The 15,675-nt window shown below is 41.0% G+C and overlaps 1 protein-coding gene across 3 annotated transcripts; it reads left to right on the top strand.

Annotated features, from left to right (window-relative positions):
* Positions 1–683: 683 nt before the first annotated feature.
* LOC138210066 (solute carrier family 41 member 1-like) lies at positions 684–15,673 on the top strand. Of its 3 annotated transcripts, XM_069169034.1 has the most exons (11): positions 686–1,883; positions 1,994–2,228; positions 3,268–3,375; positions 6,334–6,405; positions 7,596–7,740; positions 8,430–8,576; positions 8,982–9,126; positions 9,287–9,366; positions 10,901–11,035; positions 12,507–12,655; positions 12,801–15,673. In XM_069169034.1, the coding sequence occupies exons 2-11, from the start codon at positions 2,034–2,036 to the stop codon at positions 12,978–12,980; spliced, it is 1,356 nt and encodes a 451-aa protein (XP_069025135.1). In that variant the 5' UTR covers positions 686–1,883; positions 1,994–2,033; the 3' UTR covers positions 12,981–15,673. The 3 variants fall into 3 exon arrangements, with proteins under 3 accessions (XP_069025209.1, XP_069025294.1, XP_069025135.1); XM_069169108.1 differs by lacking the exon at positions 6,334–6,405 and having other exon boundaries at positions 684–2,228; XM_069169193.1 differs by lacking the exon at positions 10,901–11,035 and having other exon boundaries at positions 685–2,228.
* The last annotated feature ends 2 nt before the right edge of the window (positions 15,674–15,675 follow it).

A 15,675-nucleotide genomic window follows, 5' to 3' on the forward strand; every position in this document is an offset into this window, starting at 1 on the left:
CAGGAAGAGAACAGACAACTCTTCTATTACCACTGAACGATTTGATTTCTTAATTGATGTGAAGCACCAAATGCCTGGAGTTACTGCTCAGTCTTAAGCAGCTGTTGCTTCACGATTTGAATTCCAGTCAAAAGTCAGAAGGGGGAGCTGCAGAGACTGAATCAACCATTCAAAGGCATGTCTCAAGGACACTTTTCAGCTGAGTCACTGTCCTTGTGTAAGTGTGTCTGTGAGGACACGGACTTACCAAGCATTCTGTACAGACTTCTGTTCCTCTCGTGGGTTATATTGTATGGTATGGTGGAACAAAGAAATAAAGACAGGCCAAAAACAAAAAGTATGTCTCTCTGTTATAAAGCAGCTGCTCAGTTATATGTAGAAGCTATTGATTTCTATCCCTGTCCCAGACCTTGACAAATACTTTTTTTTTGTGTGTGATATAGATTAGCAAATGACATAAGAAAGAGAAATGAGTTCCATATTGAACTGTAAAAGCCTGAAAAGGACCAGGGGATATCATTTAGTGATAGCCTGTGTGTTTCCACCAATCAAGGCTGTGTGTGTCCTCTCCAGGCAGCAGCAGCACCACGTGTTGGTGACAGGTACGGCACCTGCTGCTGATTCGAGTGCGTCACCCACCTACAGTGAGGACATCGAGGAGCAGGGAAAGGAGGAGCTATCAAAGCGAGGGAGTATGTATCTGCAGTATCCTCTGAACTCATTTGAAAGAAGGCAGGAGGAAGAGGAGAACTGACGAGAGTCCTGACACAGTCTGGTCACCTTGCTTATACATAGACGTCTACCGCAGCGTCCCCCTTCTCTCTCTCTCTCTCACACACACACACACATACACACACACACACACACACACACACACACACACACACACACACACACACACACACACACACACACACACACACACACCACACACACACACACACACACAGTCTGTCTTGTCCCTCCCTCCACCACACAGTGCTGTCACGACTCATCTATCCGTCTGGAATCAGAGGGAAGCCCTGGCAGAAGCACAACAGTCCCTGTGCCTCCGAAGTCAAGACTGCGACGTAACAGCATCCGTCAGTACCCCTTCACACACCTGGCAGCCTGGACGGACATCCCGACGTTCCCCTGATCAAAATGAGAAGAGGGCTCCAGAGCGGTCAAGCTCACACCGGGCATCAGTACAGTGAGGAGCAAGAGAGGGAGGCGTGGAGGGAGAAGGAGGAGAAGCAGTGGCAGCACAGGAGGGCCGAGAAGAAGCTGCTGGCCTTCTGGATGTCCTTGTCCTACAGGACCTGGACCCTCTTCAGGCTGCGCGACAGACCATGCTTCCAGCGCTCTGCCTCGGCCGCTCGGCTGCTGAAGAGTGAGGCATGAGGAGAGATTGTGTGGGTGTGTGTGTGTGTGTGTGTGTGTGTGTGTGTGTGTGTGTGTGTGTGTGTGTGTGTGTGTGGCTGGAGTGGGTGAATACATGTGTGTGAAGTTCTGTCAGTAACAGAGTATCAAGAGAGACCTCACAGACCTGCTGTCAAGTGGACCTGTGTGTGTGTGTGTGTGTGTGTGTGTGTGCGTGCGTGCGTGCGTGCGTGCGTACGCGCTCGCTCTTCATTTCAAGTGGATGAAAGGTTCCATCCCTCTGCCTTGCCCACCATTTGCAAAAATACTTTGTGTTGCTGTCCTGCCACTACTGGAGCGACAGGTGAAGGGCAAAACAAGCTCGCTGAATCCTATGAGACTTTTTTTTTTTTTTTTTTTTTTTTTGCAAAATTGCTTAAAGGAAAGGGGTTTTCAGCCAAAACCCATCACTTGTGACTTAAAAAAAAAAAAAAAAAAAGCATATATTGATTTGAAACGGCCTAACAAGGAAATAGTCCTCCGTATCCTTTGTCTAAGTGGATTATTACTTCTCAAACCAGCGCAACTCATTCAGCTTTAAAAGTTGACTCTGTGATTCAGAAGAGCTGTTCCTTCATACTGACACCTCAAGCTGAGGCTATCCGGCAGGGATGGGTTAACAGTGCTCAGCCATGGTGGTGACCCATCTGGCGCTGGAGCTGTGTTTCCAGGGAAACAAACTGAGGGGCTTCAGGTGCAAACTGACCCGCTCGGCCCACGGCTTCCTGCCGGAGAGCTTTTGGATCATCGCAGCCCAGGTCCTGCTGCCTTACCTGATGTCTGGCCTGGGCATGGTCGCTGCTGGGATAGTCATGGATATAGTGCAAGTATGGAAAATAATGCTCCAGAGTGTGTCAGTGTGCATGAATCTTATGTTGTTATTGCACTAGGTGCTTGACAGGTATATCTTATTCTAAAAACATACAACATAGTGTACAACAGGTGATGGTCATGTTTTAACTTTTTTATGATCACTGTTTTTATGTGTCCTTGAGGTGAGTAGTGGTGAAGGTGAATGCGATGGTAATGTAATCAATCTTTCGCTGGTGGGAAATTGACAAAACATACAGGACACGGCCGATGCAGACAACGGCGTCAGATATCCTTCCGGTAGCATGACATGAGTAGCAGGCAGGAAAGAAGACACTTTTCAATCCGTATTCAGAAGCCAAATAAGTCAGAATGTCTTTGGATGTCTTGGATGTAAGAAGAAGTGAAAAACACAATTACAAGCTTGTTTGAATGTTAGCCATCTGCTATACACAGGTGTCTTAAAGGCTTTTTTTTTTTTTTTTTTTTTTTTTTTTTATAAAATAAAGCTAAATCGTTTAAATAAATAACAATACAATTTTGCAAACAGGATTCCTGGGAAGTATTTATGTTTGAGTGGTGACAACATAAGCAAAAAAAACAAAAAAAAAACACAGCTGCCAAATCCTTTTGAATTACATGCTAAAAAGCCATATTGGTTTAATGATGTATGCGAGTCTTGTCTGCTTCAAACCTAGTGAGAAGCGCATAGACCAAACGGCAGAGGACAAGAAAATGTCATGTAAAAACCAGAACTTTGACAGAATATGTTTTGTCCATCTGTGACCACAATGCTCAGAGTTTGAAGCTGATTGAGATAAAAAAAAAAAAGAAAAAAAAAAAGAAAAAAAAAAAGGATTTCAGGGCCTTTTAAGAAAGCCCCAGGAGGTCAATGACTTTTGGCCCATTTTTAAGGCCCATTTTTGTGTATTTCAACTATTTAATTGTCTTTTGCAGTTTAGTGACAATTATAAATGACGATGTCTATTAGCCTGTTTTTTTTTTTAGAAATTCATCAAAGTGTGGGCCTTGAGAGACCTCTGTTGTGTTTTTCAGCACTGGGAGGTATTTAAAGAGATCTCGGAGGTGTTTATCTTGGTGCCGGCCCTGGTGGGACTGAAGGGGAATCTGGAGATGACATTGGCATCCAGACTGTCAACAGCAGTGAGTGGAAACACATTCGCACACCTACTGAACACTCACGAACGAGAAGAGCTGGAAACAGTTATTTTGAATGAATGTGATCGAGAGGATTTACAACAACAATAACAACAACAACAGCAAAAATCGATTTAGTCAGAAGTCTGGCACTGTCCACAGGCTTGGCCCCGACTTCTTAGATGGGTTGGCCATCCTTATTTATGGCTCGCAAACATTCACACTTCATAAACATTTCCAAGTAAATGCGGTGCTGCCATTCTGAAATCAATTCATACAAAACGTTGTTATGCTTTGGAATCAAGTGCTGTAACTTTTAGCGTCCATTAATAATAATTGATTAAGGGCCTGATTGATGAAGGGCGTGTGTAAAATCATGTGCAAACTCCACACCACCCGCAAAAAAAAATATCCAAGCTGATCTACTAACAACGTGCAGTGATGATTGTGTCTTTGAAATGTGCAATTTAACACACGTTGTCCATTTTGCGTGTTTGCCTGCACGCATATGTAATATTGGAGCGTTTTCTACCTGAGAGTGCAAAACACTGGCAGGGAACATGTAGAACAATTTTGCACCAGCAACGATATTTACTAAACCTGAAAGTAGAAATAGGAGAAGTGATTGCGTGTGTATATTAGTTCGACTGAAAGGCACGTTATTCATCAGGTGCACAAATCTGGAGAGACGGCTGCTCTTATTATCGTGGTGAGAAGGAGACGCGGGGAAAGCAAAGAATATGATGAGAACGTGTTTTTACACCCGTTTAAGCATTTCTGAGATGTCAGAAGTAAAAAAAAAAAAAAAAAAAAATTCTTTAGACATATTGTTTGTCCAGCGATAACATTTCTAAGTTGTTGAATGAACTGAACGGTGGTTTACAGCCAACAACAAGGAGGAGCCACGTAATACCAGCAATTCAAAAAAAAAATAAAACGTGCTGCGACTCAGCGTTTTCCTGCCTCCGGGTCGTTCCAGCGTATCGCTGCTTGGATGTCTCACCTAGTCTCGTTATTCAGGTGTGCTGTCCCAGGTCCTGAATGTGTCCCGCAGAATTCACAGGTACATAGACTCATTCACTGAAAGAGACTAATTCACCTACCCATCAAATAGAAAGCTGGACCTGCTGCTCAGTGTTTGTTACAAGCATCTCACCGTCCCTCATGTTTCATTGCTGACGTTTTATTATTAAGCTGTTTTTTTTTTTTTTTTTCCATGGCATGGACTTCCTCGCTGATAATCTCCCATATAGCGTTTTGTTCTTGTTATTTTTATAATTCTTAATTTCAATGGGGTCAGATTTCCTTTTCCTTTTGCGCTGGCTCTGTTTTCCATTGGTGGAATCACTTTAACACACGCGAACCCCTCATTTAAATACAGCGATTTGCACCTGACATCGGTGACGCAAATACTCTTAGCCAATCACCCGCAAAACGAGTGCAAAAAGATGTGCATACTTTTGGAAAAACACCCAATTTAGTACCCTTTATTTGAGATCTTAGTAAATCAGGCCTTAAGTGTAGAGCTTTCATTAAGCAAGATCTGATGCTGTGTTACTAACACTCACTTTGAGTGCTTACGTGCCTTCACACTGTCAAGTATAGAAACACACAGTGCACTACAAGTACCTAATGGTGCACTCAAAATGGTCCAAAAATTGAGGGTGAAACACTGGACACTTGCTGCCTCTATGGTTGCCGTCTTGGCTAGCAGAAAGGGAGGTTTTTCAGATTTAGGCTCTGAGGAAGCTGCAGCTGTTTCATAACACAAACAAAAAGTGTATATGTTTCACTGAATACAAACATGCTGCCTTGGACAGGACACATCCATATTTTTCATTGTGTGTGTGTTAAACAGAGGGCACAAAAACACGTTAATTACTCGGTAAAATAATTCAAGCCAGCAGTTATGTTGGTGGGTAAAGCTTTTAAATGTTACGGTTATTTCCAGTCAGTGCAGAACGGCTGTGTGCGGTTTGCGACAGCACTATCCAGTCAAAATGAAAGTACTACACAAGTAAGAGTCCCAACATGTAAGAGTATTGTTTGTTAGTGTATATATTTTGGAACAAACCTGAATGATAATCACTCATTAGCTTCAGACACTGTGAATATTTATCAGGGTAAATCTGATATTACTCAACAGGATTTAGGCTCCATCAACACAAATACAAAAATTTCATTTTAAAACTGTATTTTAAAAAGAAACTATAAGCTTCATCAAAAAGGTTCATCTTGAACCCAAACTTGGAGCTGGTTCCACAAAAGAAGGGCCTGATACATAGCTGAAGGCTCTGCCTCCCAGTTTAACTTTTGAAAACTGTAGGAACCAAATGTAAGTCAGCACTCTGAGAACAAAGCAATCTATTAAGATAATATGGAACTATTCATTTTTGAGATTTGAGCAGGGTCATTGGAAGCTTTGTAAGGCAACAGACGAATTTTGAAAGATATTCTTGATTTGATAGTAAGCCGAAGAAGAGAAGCTACAATTTAAGGAATATGATCTGTTGTGCAAAATCCTGTCATTACTCTCACTGCAGCATTTTGGATCAACCTCGGGCTTTATAAAGGCTGTCAGGGCTCACACTGTTTGTTTTCTGAAATGGATCACGTGATAGGGGCATGACAAATAGGGAAGGTCATGTCGTGATTGATGAGACCCAATCAGGAGACCGATGTGGGTGTCTGCGTCATCATTTTCAAAAAAAATCTAACGAAAACAGGTCCAACACTGTTTTCAAAAGTCTCCATTTTAACGGTTTGAAAACAGCAGAGTAGGGTGGACGCTAGGCATAAACAATGCATAAGTTATCCGCTTAAAAAGAAAAGCATATTACTGTGAATTTAGACTGGACTACTGAAACATGTAAAATATTGTTAACAAATAGGAATTACGTTTTCATAATGACTCTTAAGACTTGGTGGAGAAATGTGATCGCTTAAAACCTTTTCCGTTCACAGGCCAACACAGGGCAGTTGGATGAGGCCCATCAGCAGTGGAAGATGGTGTTCTGTAATCTGGCTCTCATTCAGGTGAAAGTGCACCACCGCACATACTCCATCCTATTTATAACACACTCCATCACTCGGGTTTGTCTCTACTGGCATCATGACAATCTAATTTAACTCCAGAAGCTCTGCTGGCTTGATAAGATCGGCCTATTGTTCAAAACACTTCACCAAAGCATCTCGGCCATTTAAACACGGATAATAACAGCTGGAGATTGTTTCCAAATTTTAATTCCGAGAAGAAACTAGAGAATTAAATCCCCAAAATTGTGCTCATTCTTTAGTTTCCCACTAATGCACATCTTACTGCTGTAAGTAAATAGGCTGCATTAAATATGAGACCTAACATTAAACCTCTCGGAGGGTTGTGTATCTGTCTCATAGATTGTATAAAAAAATAGATGTTGTCTCAATGTCTGAAAAGTGAAGCAACGTGAAAGAGCTGTAAAGTGCAATACCACTGAGAACCAGTAGAGGCTGGATTAAACGAAAAACTTTGACTCCAATTGACTCCCATTTAAAAAGTGTCAAGTTCTCTTGTGAAATACAAAGTTGCTACTTTTGTTTTCCACAAGTCATTATGGTGTTAGAAACTAAAGTCACTAATTCTGATATGTGTCCGAGTGGTCCTTCTGAAAATTATTTTGTAATTCATTAGATATTGGGGCTAAAAGAGAGGCATGCTTGGGGCCATGTCTGGTTTAATTGACATGCCTGCAGTCAGGTTTCTGGTATAGGTGGGCATAGTTAGACAACAGTCAGATCCACCCCTCGCTCCTCCCCAGCTTGTCCAAATATGGTCACTTCTGGCTAAAAAAAAAAACAAAAAAAAACCGGGGACAGCCAAAAGGGCAGACTCAAAACGCCAGTTCACAAAACAATGGGTGGGTTGCTGCCTGTTCCGCCAATACCATTATAAAATAAAAACAGGCTTTTGAAAGATTTTTGAAATAATGTATATAATGACATGAAATAATCATTAAATGCGTTGAAAACTCTCTGGCATTCAGGATGGATTTGTCTTGCACTGCATTTCTTCTGTTTTTTTTTTTTTTTTTAATTTCCCACACATTTCCCACAATGCTCTTTGATCATCTACCTCTTAATGTGTTGCTACTTACTCTATCTTTTCACCAAGACACAAATTAACAACACAACACATGTATTGTGGATAAATCTATAAAGCTCTCGTCTGCTTTGCCCTTGGTCCCTAGGTCCAGGCCACAGTGGTGGGATTCCTGGCGGCAGTTGCAGCGGTGGGTCTCGGGGGTCTGACCAGGGGGAGAGTGGATGTTATCCATGCTGGTGTCCTGTGTGCCAGCAGTGTGACTACTGCTTTCATCGCTGCGCTATCTCTAGGTCAGACAAAGGCACAAACTGCTACAGAGGAATGAGTGGCTGAGAATGTAGAAGGATATGACAGAAAGGATCAGAGTACACTGTAAACCAGGGGTGTCAAACATACGGCCCGCGGGCCGGATCCGGCCCGCCAGGGGGTCCAGCTCAGCCCGCCGGATGACTTTGCTAAGTGTGAAAATTACAGAAAGACATAAATTGCATTTCTATGAAAATATAGAGGTTTATGAGTACAAATGTTTTTTTTTTTTGTTTTGTTTTTAATCGATCCAGTAATTGCTTCAAAAACAGCGTAAATGCGACGTCTGCTCCGGAGGCAGCCGCGCTCGCTGCTCGCTTTGTGACGCATTTGACGTCAAACGCGTCACAAAGCGAGGGAATCTGCAGAGGAGAGCCCAGGCAGATAAACAGCGGGCTGATGTCTGAGTTTTTGGTCTTTATGTTTCTAGTTTATTGTAGAAAGACCTTAAAATAGGGTTTATCATCCAAAAACCTTCACCAATGATTTAAACAAAGAGAAATATTGCCGTTATGTATGCGTTATTATGCTATGATTTTACTGGTCTGGCCCACTTGAGATCAAAGTGGGCAGTATGTGGCCCCTTAACTAAAATGAGTTTGACACCCCTGCTGTAAACGATCGAAGTGTTGTTTCCCTTCTACATCAAGTCTCCTTCGTGTGCCCGTGTCAGGACTAGTGATGGTGGCGGTGATCATTGGCTCCAGGAAGGCGGGCATCAACCCAGATAACGTGGCTACGCCCATCGCCGCCAGCCTCGGGGATCTCATAACTCTGTCTTTGCTCGCTGGGGTCAGCAGCCTCTTCTTCTATTACAGAGGTCAGATTCACACATAACAGCAGAAAAGCAGCATTTCACTACACAATCTGTATAAATATTGTGTACATGTAAAGACAGTAGATTTGATCCATTCAGATCAGTTTCTGTACAATCTTCAAAGTGAAGAACATAAAATAATAAATATTCCTACAGCAATAAGTATTTCAACCAGCAGAGGGCAGCAAAGTCCTCCTTTAATTTTTTTTGTAAAAGTCTATTGCGACAGAGCAGCAGCAGTACACATCAGATACATCGTGTTGTCTTTCATCATTCCTATCATGGTCAGACTGTTGTATTTCTTGTCCACTGTTTGTCCCCCTATCAAACAAATTTCTATTCAAACATGATTTTCTTTCTTGTGTAATCAAGGCTTTAAGAGATTTCCTCTCTGCTGTCCTTCTCCAGACATGTGGTATCTTCCTATCGTGGTGTGCGGCTTTTTCCTGTTCCTTATCCCTGCATGGGTCATTGTAGCTAGCCGCTCTCCTCCGATCAGAGAGGTCCTAAAATCTGGATGGCAGCCAGTCATTTTGGCCATGTCCATCAGCAGGTGAGTTGACCTGTGACAGGTAATAATACCCTTTACCAACTTGATCAGAATCAATTTGAAACAGTCTTTGTCTAAATAAATGTGCAAAGTTTAGAAATCAAAAGTGCTTTTATGCAGGTCTCCCTCTCTGACTCGCATGCTCTGTATGTTGTCTTCCCAGTATTGGTGGTCTGATTCTGGATAAAACTGTGAGCAAGCCAAACTTTGAAGGTATGGCAGTGTTCACTCCAGTTATAAATGGTGAGTAGAAACTTTCACCCCATTTGGCAGTCATCAGCAATATACAAACATGTAATGAATGGTTTATCACACACTATAATAGATTACAATCTATTCAAATTTCTAAAAAAAAATTGTATTGATATATTTGTAAAAAAAAAAAGAAGCTCTTTAATTTCTCTTACGGAGCTTCCATCACTCGTAATTATGAGAACAGCTAATTCTATAAAATTGAATGACACTTGTTGAGACAATTCACTGAAAACTATTCCCAGCTGCTGGTGTTGCTAGAAGAATCAAAGGAATCAGCATACATCCTCTGCTGACCATTAATGTCTTCAGATTTCATGCTAATTCACCCAGTAGTTGTTGAGATACTTCTGTCTATAGTAGGTTTTGACCCAGTGTTGTTCAAAGACTAAAACTTAAGCTTGAAAGTTAATGTTTGAGATGAAGTATAGATGATAAATTGAACTGCTCTTGCCTGAAATAGATATCGTTGTGGATATTATCCCCTTAACTATGCTGAAACAATTAGTGACATTTCTTCCACATGGTTTAAGCTCTAAAAAATGAACACTGACATGTTTTCCTGAAGGAGTAAGCAGTGCGGGGCTTTAGGGTTATGGTGTCTCAATAATCTTTGAAGAATGGCATTTAAGCTTCATAATTAGCCTAATTGCTATCAATAAAAAGCTTCATGCCAACTGATGTCATGTGGAAATTGTTGGAGCATGCAGGAGCCCAGCAGTTAATTCAATTATTCATAAATCCTGCTGTTTCCACACCCTGACAGTGAATTGTAACCTAAGCTTGAGTCTGAGATCCACTTTTAAAGGGCTTCAAATCTGTCGATCAATCATGAGGCATTAAAGTGTTGCTGAAGTTAAGGAGTCTCCTCCCTATCAAAGGAACCTCAGAAAGGCAGAGAAGGCCAGATCTTAACCGACTAAAGTCTGTTGACCACAAAGCGGCATACTAAGTAGAGAGGAATTACAATGGTCTTTATATGAACCACAAGCCTGATCAGAATGCCAACTATGCGCTCACTGGCTCCCGTTTTCGCAGCATCTCTGCCAGCCTCAGTGCTACCAAAGACTCCTGCATGTATTGATGTCCTCGTACAGGAAGTGGATTTGCATTCCAATGCAGCACCCTCCTCTCCTGCCTCCTTGACCAGAAACACTCCTCCTCTTTTCTTTAAATGATCCATGTGCTTCAAAGCTCTGCAAGCTAGGAGGTTTTGTTCTGCTTCTAATGAAATCAGCCTGAAGGGGTGAGCGCTGTTACGATGAAAAAGGCACGACAGTGAGTTTGCCTTTTCCTGACCATGAGAGAAAAAAAAAAAAATCCCCAGGGAAACAGTGTATTAGGAATAACTGCTGAATAGATTTCAAGCAAAAGTTTGTTCACTCGGTGACTGCTCGGCTTGTTCTATAATAATTGTGGGGAAAAAAAGCATTTGTATTTCAATTCAATTTATTTTTTTTTAAACCAAAATCCTTATAATGGAATTGAACAGAGCTACACTCAGGGATTTTTCATGTCCACACAGGTGTAGGGGGAAATCTTGTGGCCATCCAAGCGAGCAGGATGTCTACATACCTGCACTACTGGAGTGTCCCTGGAGCTCTCCCATTTAAAATGAGTACAAACTGTCCAGGACCCTGTGCTACCTTCTGCTCTTCAGGTTAGGTACAGAAAAAGGTGCACTCTATGTCTGTATCAGAAATTATAAATCAAGAAGAGAAATGTTACTATTCACTCATATTTTTTTTTATCGTTGAATCATATGACCACATTTAATTTCAAAGGAGCATCTGGTGACTTAAGAAACCTTAAGCAACTTTTCTTACACCAAGCGACACGTTTCGCTCCTAATGATCATTCACCACATTGTTTATATGACGAATTCCTTCTCCTTTCTTTGTTCTAAAGATTCAACTAAGACTAAATAAGTTTACATATTTGTCTCAAAATGAAAAAGGATTAAAAGAGTTAGTTTACTATATTGAAGTATCCTCTCTATTCATGGCACTCTAGTGAGCAGAACAAACTTTACAAAAGGTTTTAGAAATACAGGTATATTTATTTGCATGTTGATTAAATGATTGCAGCTTTAAAATACTGTTGTTATCGTTTTATAATTTCCTGGATATAAATTATTATGAAGGGATCTAGTGACTTTTTGAGCAGCTTTTTGGCTACTTCCCAAATTCCTGCTAACTGGTGAAAAATGTTGTGAAGTATTTGGTACGTAACGAGCCAGAAGCATATTTTACCAAAGGAATTGATGGATACCAAAATGGAGCCAAAAGGACAGTGAATTATGGACTTGCATTCATCTTGTACCCAGAAACACAACTCTAAATGAATGTCAATGTCTGAGAGATGTTTGTTGTTAGCTGTTTAGTCACAACATCTTTAAAAGCCAATAGTAGCACGGTCATGTCATATTGGCCAAAACTGATTGATGTTGCTTGTAATGTGTGGAGATATTCCCAAGACTACCAGCCATCTTTGACATCTTCTTTGCGTTTAACCCGGTTCGAGCTGCATAGAATCTCTTCGATAGCATCAAATGGGAGGATGTCCTTCTTCTAGACGAAATTGAGATGAAGATGTCACAGCTCGGGGATAGAAAATGGAGGAAGCATGCTTCTCCATCAAATACTCCAATCTGCAAGATAAAACTCATCGGAAATGTAGTTTATTAAAAACAAAACTGTTTAGTTTAATTTGTGTCATGCCACATATCTGGTCCTTCCCACAAGGGATTCGATTTAAAAAAAAAAAAAAAAAAAAAAAAAAACATTTCTCATAATACATGACCAAAAACAATACAGAATAATCAGTTTTTCTGTATTCTTTCAAATTACATATTTATGTGGAAAATGTCATGAGTTGTTCACTGAAACAGTCTGTGAAATATCTATAGATTGTTCTGACAGTTTCTCACCTCTGAGATTCTAAGAGTTGCTAATTTCAGTGTTTCATACTGGATGAACAGCTAATTCAGTCTAGTGCATCATCCACATCCACAAAATCAAAAATAATGCAGATTCCAGGCATCACTTGGGAAGCACATTTTTGAGTCATCACAATTGACCGCTGAAAGGTGACAAACTATGAACGTTGCTTCTCTTTCCATTTTTATCCAGATGTGAACTCCAAATCAGCCAGAGTGCTGGTCACCCTTGTGGTACCGGGTCACATTCTCTTCCTGTATACCATCCACCTGCTGCAGGGAGGCCACACTGCCATGACGCCGACCTTCATCGTCTGCTACCTTTTTGCAGCTCTGTTTCAGGTCAGATGAACCTGAGGGAGCGAAAGATGAAGCGTTTTGATATTCCCTAAACAAACAAACAAACAAACAAACAAATCCTCTTTATTTAACACTGAGTGTCGTGAGAGGCTTATTTGAAACGTATCCAACCCTTGTCATTGTCCAGGTGGGGATTTTGCTCTATGTGGCCAGCCTGATGGTGCACTGGCTGTGGCGAAGGGGGCTGGATCCAGACAACTACTCCATCCCCTACCTCACAGCTCTGGGTGACCTGCTGGGTACGGGCTTCCTGGCTCTGAGCTTCAGTATGATCCTGATGGTCAGTTCTTCAGGGACTGGGGATTGACACAGATGTGAGGTCTTGCATGCCCTGAATGTACCGTTTCTTATATGCAAGTGGCTGAAACACACTGCAAAGCCTGTGGGAATAAGAAGGAAGGTCAGGGTAAAGGAAGACATCAGGTAAAACTGGTGTTTCATTTGTGCCTTAACACTGAGCTGGTGATGGTTCAATTTGAGAACAACAACAAAAAAAAGAAGTTATTTTTGCAATCACATATTTAGATTTTGTGGACGAATTATCACCACAAAGAATACAAAATAAATTAATTTAGTTTTATTCTGTGCACAATAAATGTATTTGCATGTTGGCTATTGTCTGCCTCTAATGCACCGTGATAAGCTCTCAGTTGTACTCATTTGGTCTCGGATCCTCTGCTGTGTGCTCGCTGTGTTTTTATTGCTCAGCCTGACACTGCATTTCTGTGTGTTCAGACAGAATGTGAAGTGAATTTTAAAGGTAGCACAATTGCAAACAAAGTCAGTGGAAACATGCGGCTGAATGAACCATTGGCATGTTGGGGACAGTAAGCACAACAGTCCAGTTAATAATGATGCACTTTCTGTCAGAGCAGCTTTTTAGTCTTTTCAAAATCGGTGCAGGCAATTTGCGGTTTGCAGTTTTAACGGGGGCTAAGAAGTAGGGAAGTATTGGGGAAAAAAGTGGAGCAGGGACACAGCAGCAATGCAAATGTCATTTATACAGATTTGGTCACATCACCAATCTTTGGACTGCTACTGAATTTTATTTGTACGCAAGTCCCGACCTCGTTGGCTATGTAGGTAACTAGCTAACAAAGCAGCAGCAAACTAAACAAGTTATCCAGCTACTCAGCCAAGGCATTATAACGATAGTTTCCTTGACAAACAAAGTGTCTCTAAATGTTTTAAGTCAAAAAATAGGGGCACTTTTTTTAGGGGAACAATGATTAAAATGGTGTGTTCATGGACAACTGGGAAGTCGGTAAGTTCCAACTGCCGAGTAGGAAAATGCTGCTAAATTGGGAACATACCACGAGGTAATTGAGAGGTTTTTGAGAGCTCAGAGAAATAGGTTGTATGTCACCTGACATAGAAGCATTTGTAGTGAAGGGTAAGGAATGTTTTTGCTCCGTGCACAAATACGGTGAATATAAGGTGAAATAGCCAGGCTTTTGCGTCCCTCTGCTGAAACGGCAATTAAATCAAAACGTAAAAAAATGCAGTGAAGAAATAATATTTACCTCTTGAGCTCCATACATCCCCGTGTTGGTTTCTGTAAGTGGTTTGTAACTTTTCAGGATTCTGAAAGCAGAAATAGAGCAGATTTTCAAGAGGCGACCATGTTGTCTGTTGCCTGGATATTCCCAAATGGAAACGCCCAACTGCCTGAACGCACAATATTGTCTCGACTGAGTCGGTGGCAATTCTCAAGTTAGCGTGCTCGCTTATTTCGCTACTACTCATCTGGCAACTGTTGGCGATCAAGAAATCAACGTGACAAGCAGATTGTTATGAAGGGGTCATAAAACCCGTCTATGTAACCAAAACTGTATAATCTAATTTAGTGGAGCTTCCTGAAGCTCAGAGTAACCAATAAAATTTTTTTTTTCAATTTGCTGAAAGGGTGGCACCCTGTAACCTCATGTCAACATGAAGAACAAGAGAGACATTGAGTAGACATTAGCCAATGGAAGTAGGTTAAACTCAGAGATAAATTATTGTTGTGCACGCACAGTATGTGGACAGTAGCAAATATATTAACGAAGCACAGAAAAGACTCGTTTGCACAAATTAAATGATTCTTTGTGTGGTGATAATTTATCTGCGATCTATAACCAATGTGCTTGCAAATATTCTTTTCGTGCTCAAAACAGCCTTTCATGCTCAAGATTGAGGCTCAAATATGGCACTGTAGATAAGGAGCTCGCCAAGGACAAGCGGGAAAAAAAAACCTGTCTGAAAACATACACAAAAAGTGAGGAAGGTGTGGATTTGTTTTTGCACTTTGCTCTCCAAATCTGCCATCTGACTGTAGTCAATATTTGTACACTGTTCCCTGGAGTTTGACTGGCTTCGATATCAACAGCACCCAGCTTGGCTCTCTAGAAACAACATCCAGTTAAAGTGGATGCAGTGGGAGGACAGCAGAACCACTGTATTAACTGTTGACCTATCTGTACACCTATTGTCAGCTCTTGCATATTAGATGGCAAATAATTGTATCGAGGCAATAATAACAACCATAATTGAGTGTTAATGTATATTAACATAAAACAGACACTGCACAGTCTGAATGAATGTTAGAATTTAGTGTTTATTTTATGTAGATTTGTGCCTTTTACACCGTGATGAGCCTTCAGTTGGTGTTTTGCCATATTTCTACTGGGTATTTAAAATGGTTTTGTGCCACTGAGTATAGCCTGATTTATTTACGTCTCTTATCTTAGTAGTTTTGACAACACAGGTATTTCTTTGTGCTAATTTTGTGAACCAATGGTTTAGTATGCGTCTCTCTGTATGGAGCCTTTTCAATTGTTTGAGATGCAGTTTTAGGAAAAGGAGCTCGTCTTCTGGAAATAGCTTCTAAGGTAATAGTCCTATTTTCACAGACATCAAGCTTGACTGGACTTTGTAGAGCTGTCGCGTTTGTAAAAACTTCTAGATGACATCTTTGCAGCCATGATTTGTCATTTCAATAAAAGACTGCTGTATTGTGAACA

Source organism: Embiotoca jacksoni, unplaced genomic scaffold, assembly GCF_022577435.1.
Source record: "Embiotoca jacksoni isolate LCO1_2020_lvr unplaced genomic scaffold, fEmbJac1.0.p SCAF_1, whole genome shotgun sequence".
NCBI classification, from domain to species: Eukaryota; Metazoa; Chordata; class Actinopteri; family Embiotocidae; genus Embiotoca; species Embiotoca jacksoni.

What these genes read in the sequence shown, in the direction of transcription:
- LOC138210066 (XM_069169034.1), top strand. Translation starts at nt 2,034, where the DNA reads ATGGTGGTGACCCATCTGGCGCTGGAGCTGTGTTTCCAGGGAAACAAA. An exon ending in TTGGCCATGTCCATCAGCAG is followed by an intron (nt 9,127 to 9,286) that starts GTGAGTTGACCT and finishes TTGTCTTCCCAG; the next exon opens with TATTGGTGGTCTGATTCTGG. An exon ending in TTTTTGCAGCTCTGTTTCAG is followed by an intron (nt 12,656 to 12,800) that starts GTCAGATGAACC and finishes GTCATTGTCCAG; the next exon opens with GTGGGGATTTTGCTCTATGT.